The 12895-nt window shown below is 43.8% G+C and overlaps 1 protein-coding gene across 7 annotated transcripts in view; it reads left to right on the top strand.

Moving 5' to 3' along the window:
- The first annotated feature begins 217 nt into the window (after positions 1-217).
- Positions 218-12895, top strand: part of RMND1 (required for meiotic nuclear division 1 homolog) — a 34590-nt gene continuing 21912 nt past the window's right edge. The window contains exons 1-3 of one of the 7 annotated variants that reach the window (XM_070376871.1): positions 218-442; positions 4068-4121; positions 5256-5770. In XM_070376871.1, coding sequence (XP_070232972.1) covers positions 5264-5770 — 507 coding nt within the window. In that variant the 5' untranslated portion in view covers positions 218-442; positions 4068-4121; positions 5256-5263. The remainder of the gene's footprint in view (positions 443-4067; positions 4122-5255; positions 5771-12895) is intronic. The other 6 variants (XM_070376872.1, XM_005891540.3, XM_070376869.1 and 3 more) reach the window with 6 other exon arrangements.

Genomic DNA, 12895 nt, shown 5'->3' with positions numbered 1-12895 from the left:
GGGTTTAAAAAAACACTTTTGAATGAGGAAACTTTATTTGGTGCCTGTATAAGAGACAAACAATGGCCGGCTCCAGGACCTAGAGATATCTTCCGGGGACGAAGGCGGGGACAGCTGAGGGCGACGAGAGGAGCGGAATCAGGAAGCGGGCGGAAGGCGGAAGCAAGCAGGGACCGGGACGTCTCAGAGACCAGGGAGCGGCTCGGGTCGCGGCGGCACGGGTCACGTGGTCCTGCGGTCACGTGGACAGGGCGACTCACGCTCCGCTGGGGCCAGGATCTCTGTGCGCCTGCGCAGTGCCGGGCGCTTGCTGGTACACCGGTCGGGATTGGGACTGGCTGCGGGAGCGCGCCGGGCTGCGGCTGCTGCTCGGTCTCTTGTCTGCGGCCGGGCCGCGGAAGCTCGCGCGACCTGCGCATCCCTCTTCTCGTCCAGCCGAGAGGTTAGTGCACTGCCTTGTTCTCCGAGCTTGTATGGTCCTGCACATTGGTGCCCGCCTTTGCTGCCCGCCGCCCTGAATGTCTTGGGTCACATGTTTCACCGGGACCGCGGAGGTCCCCTGCCTGTTACGGTGATCTTTGGTCGACTTAGTTGGAAGTAAAAAGCATTCCATCCATAACACATAGGAATCCTTTTTTTGAGCCAGTGCACAGCGGTAACTGCAAAGATCATTTTGAGCAGCTTAAGGAATTGGAAGGCATGCTCCCAGATTAGCGCCTCTTAGCCATTGAATTGTAGCCTAGTTGATACAGTTTTCTTAGTTGGTGTGTTCTTAGAAGTAGGAAATGCATCCAAGAAATTGCATATTTAGGGATGCATGTTTCTGAATATTTCATTCAGAAAATATGAGTTGAATACGTATTGTGTGCTGGGCACTCTGGTCACAGTAGACACAGCTGAACAGAAGGCAACTCTATCCTCAAGGAGCTTATGTGCCACAGGAGAGAGAGACAAAAATCTCCTTTCCTCTTCTGTTTCTTCCCGTTATAGCATTGTGACTACTTACTGTATATTTTGTAACATCAAGACTATATATTATAGCATTGTGACTATTTATTGTATATAATGGTGGTTTACCGCATATATTATCTGTCATCCCCACTGTGATGTAAGTTTCAAAAGACAGGGATTTTTGTCTATTTTATTTTCAGCTGTGTTAGCAAGTAGAACAATGTCTGGCACATGGCAGGAACTCAGTTCATAACTTGTGTGAGTTAATAAAGTAAGAACACAAAGTATTGGTAAATGATGTTAAATGCAGTGGAGAGATAGAAAGTGGAAAAAGCTAGTGCTGCTGTCTTTTTTTTTTCTTCTTCTTCTTCTTTTTTAATGGTTCTTTTTGCCTATGCTGGGTCTTTGTTTGGGCTCCTCAACTTCTTTTCCCTGCAGCATGTGGGATCTTAGTTCCCTTATCAGGAATCAAACCCAAGTGTTCTGTATTGCAAGATGGATTCTTAATCACTGGACCACCAGGGAAGTCTCTGGTGTGCATTTTAAATGAAGTGGTCCAGGAAGATGTCACTGCCTAGGAGGCATTTGAGCAGAGGTCTGAAGGATGTGAGGGAATAAATAGGTTTACAGACACCTGGGAGAAGAGTGTAAGGGTAATAAGTGCACAGATCCAGATGCCAGAGTGACTGGAGTAAAAGGAGTGAGGGGGAAAAAGCTGTAGGAGACATTAGAGTCGTGGTAAAGGCCAGAGAAGGGAGGACCATGCAGTCCACGTTAAGGTCTTTGGCTTTTATTTCAAGTGAAGTGTGAGGCCATCATTAAACTTTACAAAGAGGGAAGAGAGAATCTGACTTTGTAAATTAGTAAATTTGGTTGCAATATTCAGAAGAATGTGAAGAACAGAAGCTGGGAACCCAGTGTGGATGCTGTGACAGTAATCCCTGAGCAAAACAGCAGCGTGGACCAGGGTGGTGGCCGGGTTGTTGAGGACCGGTCAGAGCCAAGCCAGTGGGACTTGCTGCCGGACTGGGTATGGAGAAGGAAGAGAAGCGCCCAGGTGGCCTGCAGGTGAGGGGCCTTAGCAAATATAGGATGTATTTGCTGCTTCACGAGTCTGGGGAGACTGTGGGAAGAGTAGGATTTGCAGGAAGGTTTCAGAAGCTCAGTTTTGAGCCTGTTACAGTTTTCATGCTTGTCGGAGTAGTTTAGGGATAAATATTTGCTATTTATCAGTGTGTAGGTAACTATATCAAACTGTGAGATTGGAGGAGATCAATGGGAGCTGGGAATGGAGAGGAAATGTGGCCCAAATTCTGAGCTTTGGTGTGTTACATTCTTGGAATGGGAAACCAGCAGGAGAGACAGAGGTGCACCCAGCGAGGATGAAAAGTGGCGAGTGAGGTAGGGGGTGGAGTGGTCCGCTGTATTCCATGTTGCTGGTCAGTGAGGGAAAACGAAGGCTGAGAAGTCTGATGCAGAGGTCATTGCTGGCCTTGACAAATGGGTTTTGGTGAAGTGTTAGGAATGAAAGCCTGATTGGAGCGGGTTCAGGGATATCAGAGAAGAGGCAATGAAGACAGGTAATAAAACTGCTTTTTTGAAGATATTTTAAAAGCTGCAGGTTCTGCCTCCCAAATATCACAGGGACTCATCCTTGTCCTCATCCTTTTAAAGGGAGATAACATATATGCGGTGATTTCAGTGTCTCCTTTGGAATTGGAAAGGCCAGGGACTTGCTTCCAGCTCTATGGCTGACTATAAGCAGTCCGCCCCAGTAAGCCCCCGTTTCCCCTGTGAAGTACCTCACGGGATTGTTGTGAGGTGGAGCAGAGGATTTGCTGGGTACCAAGTACTCAGGAAGCAATGTCTTAGTCTCTGTCAGTTCCTCCTCTACATTTTCACCGCAGATATGTTTCTTAGATGTGTATCTGACTGCGTGCGTCTCTCGTGAAAAGCTCTGCCTTCTCCCTGGTGGTGGAAGCTCGTTAGCATCAGTACTCAGGATCCAGCCGCTTCGGGGAGGCAGAAGCTGCACGTTGTCAAATGAACTGTGTACCTGGTGGGGGTGGAGGGTGGTAACTTATTGATCCCTCTGCCCTTTGAAACCCAGTTCAAATGTCACCTCTGATAAGCCCCATCCACCCACAGCCAGAGGTTCCTTTCTCTGCACCTGAGAGCAATTGATACATAACTCTGTTATGTACTCATCACAGTTTGCCGTTTCCCCCACTAGATGCTGAGTACTGAGATTGTTGTTATATATCTGTATTTCCAGCCCCTAGCATGTTACTTTCTTAAACAATTGTTATTGATTTCCTACCACTGCTGAAGCTAAGTCACTTCAGTCTGTCGGACTCTGTGTGGCCCCATAGACTACTACAAGCTTACTTTTTTTTTTTGCCTGCTATGGGATCTTAGTTCCCCAACTAGGGATCCAACCTGTGCCCCTTTCCACTGAAGTGTGGAGTCTTAACCACTGGATGGCCAGGGAAGTCCCTCCAGGCTTACTTTTAAAGAACAGATGTTTTAAACTGTAAATAAGAGGGGAGATTATTTACGTACAGTATTTCTATTGGGGGTGTGTGTGTGTGTGTGTCTCACAACCTTTAGCCCTACTGCCATGCCCAGCCCCACCCTGAAAAGCATGTTCCCCTTCAAGAATCAGCTTGAATCCTTCTGGGAGCCTTTCCTGACTCTTCATGTAGACTTAGGAGCCTTCTATTGTAGTTCTTTGGTGGGGCCTAGGGCTGCTCCACTCAGTTATAATGAGGCGTTTGCACACGCCTGTCTCCTTCAGGAGACCATTAGCTTGATGGTAGGAACCCTAGTCTTCCATGGGTGTATCTCTGGTCCCAGCTCATTGCTTATCTTATTGTAAAGGCTGAATACTTTTTTTTGGCCTTGGCATTGGGGATCTTAGTTCCCTGACCAGGAATCAAACCCTCACCTTCTGCAGTGGCAGGGCAGTCTTAACCACTGGACAGCTAGGAAAGTCCCTGAATACATTTTGAATAAAGGGGTTTAGAAGTACTAATTTCATTTTAAATAGTTTATATGCTAGTGAAGTAAATGAAGAGATCCTCATTACTGTTTTGTTTTTTTTTTTTTTTTTTGAGGTCCTTTTCATGTCCTTGTAACCCTCCAGAAAGAAGGCCAGAAGTTGACTACAGGTGATGGAAACATTAAAATTTGTTTTTTTAACCTTTCAGTAGGCTTCAGTTGGAGAAGGAAATGGCAACCCACTCCAGTATTCTTGCCTGGAGAATCCCATGGACAGAGGAGCCTGGCAGGCTATAGTCCGTGGGGTCACAAAGAGTCGGACACGACTAAGTGACTAACAACAGCACACTTCAGTAAGATGTATCTGTTTTGCAAATTGTTTTACAGAAATATACCTGTTACCCAGGAAAACACTATATGTGTTTTTTTTAATTAATTTATTTTTTAATTGAAGGATAATTGCTTTACAGAATTTTGTTGTTTTCTGTCAAACATCAACGTGAATCAACCATAGATGTACATATGTCCCCTCCGTCTTGAACCTCACTCCCACCTCCCGCCCCATCCCACCCCTCTAGGTTGATACACAGCCCCTGTTTGAGTTTCCTGAGTCATACAGCAAATTCCCATTGGCTTTCTATTTCACATATGGTAATGTAAGTTTCCGCGTTACTCTCTCCACGCATCTCACCCTCTCTCGCCTCCCCTCCCCCCATGTCCATAGATCTGTTCTCTATGTCTCTTTCTCCATTGCTGCTGCTGCTAAGTCACTTCAGTCGTGTCCAACTCTGTGTGACCCCATAGACGGCAGCCCACCAGGCTCCCCCGTCCCTGGGATTCTCCAGGCAAGAACACTGGAGTGGGTTGTCATTTGCTTCTCCAATGCATGAAAGTGAAAAGTGAAAGGGAAGTCGCTCAGTCGTGTCCGACTCTTCGAGACCCCATGGACTGCAGCCTACCAGGCTCCTCCGTCCATGGGATTTGCCAAGCAAGAGTACTGGAGTGGGGTGCCATTGCTTTTTCCATTGCTGCCCTGCAAATAAATTCATTAGTACCATCTTCCTAGATTCCATATATATATGTTAGTATATGATATTTATCTTTCTCTTTCTGACTTACTTCACTCTGTATAATAGGCTCTAGGTTGATCCGCCTCATTAGAACTGATTCAAATGCCTTTTTATGGCTGAGTAATAGTCCATTGTGTATATATACCACAACTTCTATATCCATTCATCTTGTATGTATTTTTTTAAGTTTTTTTTTTTTTTTCTCAACTTGAACTTTGAATTCTTGTCTTTTAGCTTGGGTTATGGTAATGTCAGCCAGACTTCTCAGAGCCCTGGCTGGATCTCGCCATATTTTGTCAAAAGCATGTCAGTGCCAAAGACTTACTCATCAAATGTTAAAACCACTTAAGGAATTTGAGACTGCAGCACGCACAGCCCTGACAAGAAATCAGAACTTGGATTTGTTCTTTCCTGATGCAGCAACTGGTGGTTTGAATAAGTCTCAGATCCTGTGGATGAACCAGAAAATATCAAATACAAATGTACTCCCTCCATTCAACACTGCGTGTTGCCAAGATGGAAAAGCTCACCTTCCAACCAGGAACTCTGTCAGTACTCACAGGAAAGTGACTCACAAACCAAATCTGCTAGGTTCTAAGTGGTTTATAAAAATATTAAAGAGACATTCCTCATCTGTGTCCACGGAAACAGTTTCTAAACAAGACTTTCCACAAATCAAGAGACCACTGAAAGCTTCAAGGACCAGGCAGCCGTCTAGGACCAATCTTCCAGTTCTGCCTGTGAAGGAGGTAAAAACATGGGTGGTGGTAGCGCCTCTGTTCTCTGATGATCTCTCTGAACCCCTGTGTGTCCCAGCTTGGCCTCCCTGCCAGCATAGGAGAGCACCTGCTCAATGCTGCTTTCAGGGTCTTTGAAGCTTAGTAGTACAACCTGTTGGAGAAGGCGATGGCACCCCACTCCAGTACTCTTGCCTGGAAAATCCCATGGACAGAGAAGCCTGGTAGGTTGCAGTCCATGAGGTCGCTAAGAGTTGGATATGACTGAGTGACTTTACTTTCACTTTCACTTTCATGCATTGGAAAAGGAAATGGCAACCCACTCCAGTGTTCTTTCCTGGAGAATCCCAGGGACGGGGGAACCCGGTGGGCTTCCGTCTGTGGGGTCACACAGAGTCAGACATGACTGAAGTGACTTAGCAGCAGCAGCAGCAGCAGCACAACCTGTTACCTCCAAAAGGAATCAGCATCGTAATTAGAGGAATTAGTGGTAGATATAAAGGGCTTCCCAGGTGGCTCAGTGGTGAAGAACCCACCTGCCAATGCAGGCAACACGGGTTTGATCCCTGGGTTGGGACAATTCTTGGAGGAGGAAATGGCAGCCCACTCCAGCATTCTTGCCTGGCAAATCCCATGGGCCGAGAAACCTGGCAGGCTACAGTCCATGGGGTCACAAAGAGTTGGATGTGACTGAGCAGCTGAGCACGCACTCACCATATGTATAAAGGCAAAATAGAGGCAATTAAATATAGAAATGTAGTTTATAAAAGGATTAGTTAGTGGCCTAAGGAAATTTTGGAAAAGATTAGTATTAAGTTCACTTTAGGAATAGTGCTATTAAAAAGCCCCCACTTATGGAGAAGGAAATGGCAACCCACTCCAGTATTCTTGCCTGGAGAATCCCATGGACAGAAGAGCCTGGTGAGCTACAGTCCATGGGGTGTCAAAGAGTCGGACACACACACACAAAAAAAAAAGCCCCCACTTAAAAAAACTCAAACTGTAGAAATTCTATATTAAGTTTAAGAAAAAAATTTTAAGTTAACTGTGTAGACAGGTAAGCACTTCTAAGCTGATGATGACTGCGTGGGAGCAGGTGGCAAAGGACGTGGCAAGTTAGAATTGAAAAAGCAGAGTCAAGGTCTTTGCTTTTTTATCCTTCGAAGGTTGAAGGGGGTCCCTGTTATGAGGTTTATGGGAATTTCTCTACAATATACTTTTCCCCACTAAATGGTAAATATTTAAGGTGAAGATCAAGCCCTTCATTAACATGTGTATCTTGCATGATACTTAAAACTATGCCTGATACTTAATAAATGTTTATTAAACTGAAAAGGATGGAAGAGAAGCAAAGGAATCTTAGATGTCTGTATCATCAACATTAAAAATAGGAGTGTCAAATATTTAAAATTTAATGAGACATTCTGAATCTATCAGAAAACAGGTTAGGGTCGAAACAGGTTAAAATTTCGATTTTGAGAAGTAGACCCTGAGCATTTAATTTGGTGGGTTTGTGTGTGTGTGTGTGTGTGTGTGTGTGTGTGTGTGTGTGTGTTTTTACTGTGAGGTTGACTTCCTTTAAAAATGTGTACAGGCCTTCTTGTCATATCCTCAGGTTGTAAAGTTAGGGGCTGATTAGTGTTAGTCACTGAGTCGTGTCTGACTCTTCGTGACTCCGAGGACTATAGCCCGCCAGGCTCTTCTGTCCATAGGCTAGCCCAGGCAAGGATACTGGAGTGGGTTGCCATTCCCTTTGACATGGGATCTTCCTGACCCAGGGATCGAACCTGGTGTCTACACTGCAGGCATCTTCTTTACCATCTGAGCCACCAGAGCTGGTAAATGATTTTTATTTGGATTCTAGCTTTGTTTACATTATTGTTTTGTTTCTTTCAAACCCAGAATATAAAGGGTGGGAGTTTGGGATTCATTCTACTCTCACCCTTTTCTTTGTAGCTCTTGAGTTTTTAATTACATTGTTTCGCTATGTGATCATCTGGGAAATTTAGCATTTAGGTAACTGAAAGAAAATTAAGTGTAGAAACCTGAATTATAGCAGATCGAAAACGGAGGATCAAGTCCCTTTTTTCTTTTGTTATATCTGGCAACCCAGAGCAGGATCAAGTGTCTAATGAAAGAAAGTCTGACAGAGTCAGAGATGTCACTTTTTTTTTTTTTTTTTTTAATAGTTGTTGGTTGTAAATTATCAAAGAGACATGATTTCTTTGGGTTGTCCATGGACTTGAAAGCAATTTTCCTAAATTCTGTTTTTTATTTTTCTTTAGAATTTTTTTTTCTGCTTCCAGGAAAGGATTTGAAGTAGATTTTCAAAATTTAGTGCTTCCATTGAGGTAATAAAAGCATTACATTTAAAACAGAGCAAGCAGCTGACATGAACAGAGAAAGAGATATTATCAGATACCTGATATGCATAATCCAGTTGAATGTTTAGTTTTGAGAAGCCCAGTGATTAAGGAAAAAGCAGGAATCCTCCTGGGTTGTACATTTCATGTTGTCTAACAAGAGAAAAAGAAAAACATAAGAATGTCTTGCAAGAAATAACTTTTTTTCCATCACCAAATTTAAGGCATCATTTGTTTCCTGGGTCCTGACATAGGACATGTTACATAATGTAGTAGCTGTGACTTTAGTTTGAGTTTTGCAAAAACAGAAAGAGTATGTTGTTTCTCTGGAAGCACAGGAAAATAATAGAAAATCTTTTCTAAGAGGTTTTCTGAAGTGATCTGAGGGACTGTGATTTTGGAGCATTATTTTCTAATGATCTTAAAGGTGAACATAAACCATAGGTCGAAGACTAGCTTTTGTCTGCCCCGAGTATTTGTCTGCCCCGAGTAGTGGGCCCCTCCATTTCCTCGTGGGCATCACGGGGCTGGCCAGTCCCCTGTGGTGGCGGAGCCCTTACCTCCACTCTGCACTGAGTCAGGAAAGGACTCTACTTTGTACCAGAAAGAGACACGCTTTGTCTCGTTCCCCATGCGTGTACCTGAACTCACCCTCTACCCGCAGCCGCACGCAAGCACCTGAAACGGACTGCATGAGCCTACTTACTTACCTTCTATGTCGGAGTCAGCACTTCACCTGGTCCCATTTGCAGAGATCCTGCCCTGTTGAGATAGTCAGCCTACATCCCATTGGCTCATCATTTATCATGACAGGGACAGTGCTCCTGGGTGGTCTGTCCTGTCTTGGAGGAGGACAATGCCTGAGGATGAGGGCCTCCCTGAGCGGCGTGGATGCTGGCTGGGGGGGGACACCCAGTGGTGGCTTCAGGCTAGCACTACAGAGTGTTGTGAGATTAACTAGTGGGTGGTTAGTAGTTGTTTTTTCCCACTTCGGTTTGCTTATGTAATGAAATAGAATCAATGCGTCACTCACGATCAAGGTACACGCCGTTCTGTGATGTGTTCGTGTCAGTTATTGGTGTGGGTGCCTGTGTATGGTGTGTATGTGAGAGGGCTTCTTTGGGTTGTACAACTCACCATGGGTTGTAGTCAAAAAGCTTAAAAGCTGAAGCCTTATACTGTGCTGTGCTGTGCTTAGTTGCTCAGGTATGTCTGACTCTTTGCAAGGCTATGGACTGTGGCCCGCCAGGCTCCTCTGTCCATGGGGATTCTCCAGGCAAGGATACTGGAGGGGGTTGCCATGCCCTCCTCCAGGGGATCTTCCCAACCCAGGGATCGGAATCAGGTCTCCCGCGTTGCAGGCAGATTCTTTACCGTCTGAGCCACCAGAGAAGGCCATAAGAGGCTTTATAGTAGTAATGTAAAATATATCTGTTTTATAACTTTGACCTGTAATCTGTACATGATCTTAGCCAGAAGGCTGCGAAGCGATCACCTATAATCTGTATATAACAGGAAAACGTACATTTTTTACCCCCTAGTAACATAGAAGTAAGATTACCAAAGAAAAAAACCTTAATTTTTTTTCAGTAAAAGAACATGAATAAAAATAAACTTTCTTTTTCAAGAAAAGTATTCCGTCAGAGTGTGTGATATTCTAAAACAAGAATCATATATAAATTTCTAGCCCCATCTGCTGGAATATGTTTTCTGTGACCAGAAGAATGAAACACTACACACACAGTGGTTTTCTTGGCTTTGGTTTGGTTTTTGTTTGTTTAACATTTTAAAATAGAAAGGCTTAAATATAAGTCATAAATCCAAGAACAATTTTAGGTTGGTTTGACACATTTATTTAAGAACAAGTTGTTGATCCCCATCCTAGAACCTGAAGTTCGCTATATATTAATATTTGTATTTGATGCCCAAAAAAGAATGGTTTATTATTTTAAATAATCCAGAAAAAGACGTGTCTGAAAGTGAAAACTTCTGGCAGAGTAAAAACATCTTTAAATGATGGGGGGGTTAACGTGGAGATGACACATACTGTTTCCCTTTACCAAATGGATTTAAATACAGTCTTGAAATCAAAAAGCAAAGGAAATAAAACTCCCCAAAGATAGGTCTAACAGGTCAAATTGGTAAACCTTGTGAATCGTTTATTCATAGAAGATTCGTAACTTAAACCGACTCAGGTCCCAGATGTTTAAGGAGGATACAGAAAGTAGCGTGGCGAGCCATAGAGGTTACGTAATGTTAGCTGAGCCATAGGCTGCGTGACACTGGCTGGAACTTTGAGCCAAACTAAATAGGAGATGGCGAGAGAAGGGAAGGTGACCATCTTCAGCAAATCTGCAAAGATCCTTGGAATGACTAAGTAAAAACAGACTGTGTTTAAAAATTTATAACCTGACTCTTTGGAGCTCAGCACATATTTTCTCATGGAAGTAGTGATTGAGTGCTTTGACTTATGCCATTTTTGAGAATGTAAAACAGTGTAAGTTTTTTTTTTTCTTCTTCTTCTTCTGTTTTTTTAGCACAGATGGGCCTGATCAAAAACAAACGTGGCGAAGCAGGCGCGAGACAGGAGGGAGTGGGAGGGACAGTGTCAACCGAAGAACCTGGCCCCCTCCTCGACCCTGGTCAGTTACTGCCAGGTGCAAAAGATGCTAGAAGTCTGGATGTTGTGTCAAATGGCACCTTATTATTGATAATTTGTTGAGACCTTGAACACAGTATGTGGGTGACTCTTAAGTTGGATAGTTCTCCCGGCTGCCAGCATAAGGCTCTGATGCTAGAGACAGCCAGCCAGTGCCATTTCCAGTACAGTAATGGGAAGACCCTCCCCTGGACTAGCTGGTGATCTTCTCCTTATCTCCTGTCTCCTCCTTCATGCGTCCTGCTCTTCCCACTGCAGCCTAAACTAAGCACATCAGCTCTAGCGGCCCAAGAAGGAACTCTGACGTCAACTGGCTGCCCTGGGATTTTGTGTAGCAGCCTTCTGAAGTTGTCAGGTTTTGCAGAGTAGAGCTTGCCTGCTGTGGCCTTTCCTGAGGCCTCTTACCTGGGGGATTCCTTTCTTTCAGTCACCTTAATCTCATATCCTGCCAGCTCCTCTTAATTCCACAGAGCCTTAAAAGAACAGCTAGTGCCCGCCGTTCTAAATCTTGAGCACAGAACCTGTGTCTGTACTCCAGTAAGCAGCTTTCATCTGGCCGTACGAGTGCACGTGTTTTTGTCACGGTGCCTTCTTACCTCTATAATGACTGGGAATCAGGCTCATCAGATATGTGCAACTGGAGGGTCCCACATCCATATATCTCACATTTGGCAACAATTTCAGCTTTTTTTCCCTAACTGAGTGAAAATAAGAACAGTGTTTTGCTTCTGAGTGGATAGTTTACTGATTTTAGGTTTTTCAGGTCCTCCGTGTATTCTTCTGGTGCTTTTTAAACCACACGTTAGAACAGATGGAAGAGGCAAAGCAGGGTGAAGTCATTTCTTGAGAAGGGGCCAGGAGTTAGGTAACAAAAGTAGGAGGAAGGAAGGAATGTATGTGCTACTTTTCTTAAATTGCATACTAGGAATGTAACAGAAAGGGAAAGAAATTAGGAGCCAAGATGAGTAAATCTTAGGAATAAATTTTGATGTAATGACTCATAAAACTCTTTTGACCAACACTGGGCCAAAGCACCATATGTACCAAAGACAGTAGACTCACTAATGTTCTGACAGGTGGATACTAAAATATAAAATTATGAACAAATGAAAATCCAGATGTAAACTACTTGATAGACTTTTTAACCCCCTTGCATTTTGATGCTTTAAGCATATATGTCCCCGGTGGCTCAGACGGTAAAGAATCTGCCTGCGATGTAGAAGCCCCGAGTTCTATCCCTGGGTCAGGAAGATCCCCCGGAGAAGCGAATGGCAACCCACTACAGTATTCTTGCCTGGAGAATCCCATGGAAAGAGGAGCCTGACGGGGCTATAGCCCATGAGGTTGCAAAGAGCTGGACACAATTGAGCAACTAACACAAACATGTATATCTGTGCTGTAATAACGGCTGTAACAAATGTTGAACATTTGTGCTTGTCATGGTTCTGAACAGTTGACATTCATCAGCTTGTGTAAACTTCACAACAACCTTGTTACTCTGAGTCTTTTGTTGTTTTTTTTTTAATGAATCTAATTCTCTGCCTAACCTCTGAGCACCTCTACCCGTAGCTTTTGAATTTTATTGACCACATTCAACGGTGAGGAATTTATTTTACATTCTATGTAGTGACCCAGCATACCTACATATATATGTGACAGAAAACATCATAAAATAAAAGTCCTGACTATGAATTATGAACTCTAATATTTTCTATTTCATTCTATTTTTTTTTTTTTAAGCAGGATTGGGCCAACTAAATCAACATCAGGACTCAATGATAGCTTGTGACCTACAGATGGACAAAAACACCGTGTGCTGGGCCATATGCTTGCCATGCGTGTATTGTAGAGACACAACATAAATACCTACATGTACACACAAGTGAGACTCCTAGTGCAGAAGCCAAAGCACTCACCTCCAAACCTGCACTCATTCTCAGATCTGGAGAACTTTCAACCGGAGTGAAGTTAACCAGAGCAAAAACATCTGTAATTCCTTTGTAGATACAGACTAATCTCTGCCTGTTCAAGGCTAGTGGCAGATTACCAAATGACCTCAAATAATAATGCTGCTGGGAGCAAGAGCCATGGAAACTCAAGGTTGGACAGACTTTA

This window comes from Bos mutus, chromosome 9, assembly GCF_027580195.1.
Source record: "Bos mutus isolate GX-2022 chromosome 9, NWIPB_WYAK_1.1, whole genome shotgun sequence".
Lineage (NCBI taxonomy): Eukaryota > Metazoa > Chordata > Mammalia > Artiodactyla > Bovidae > Bos > Bos mutus.
This window is presented reverse-complemented; position numbering and strand designations above follow the sequence as displayed.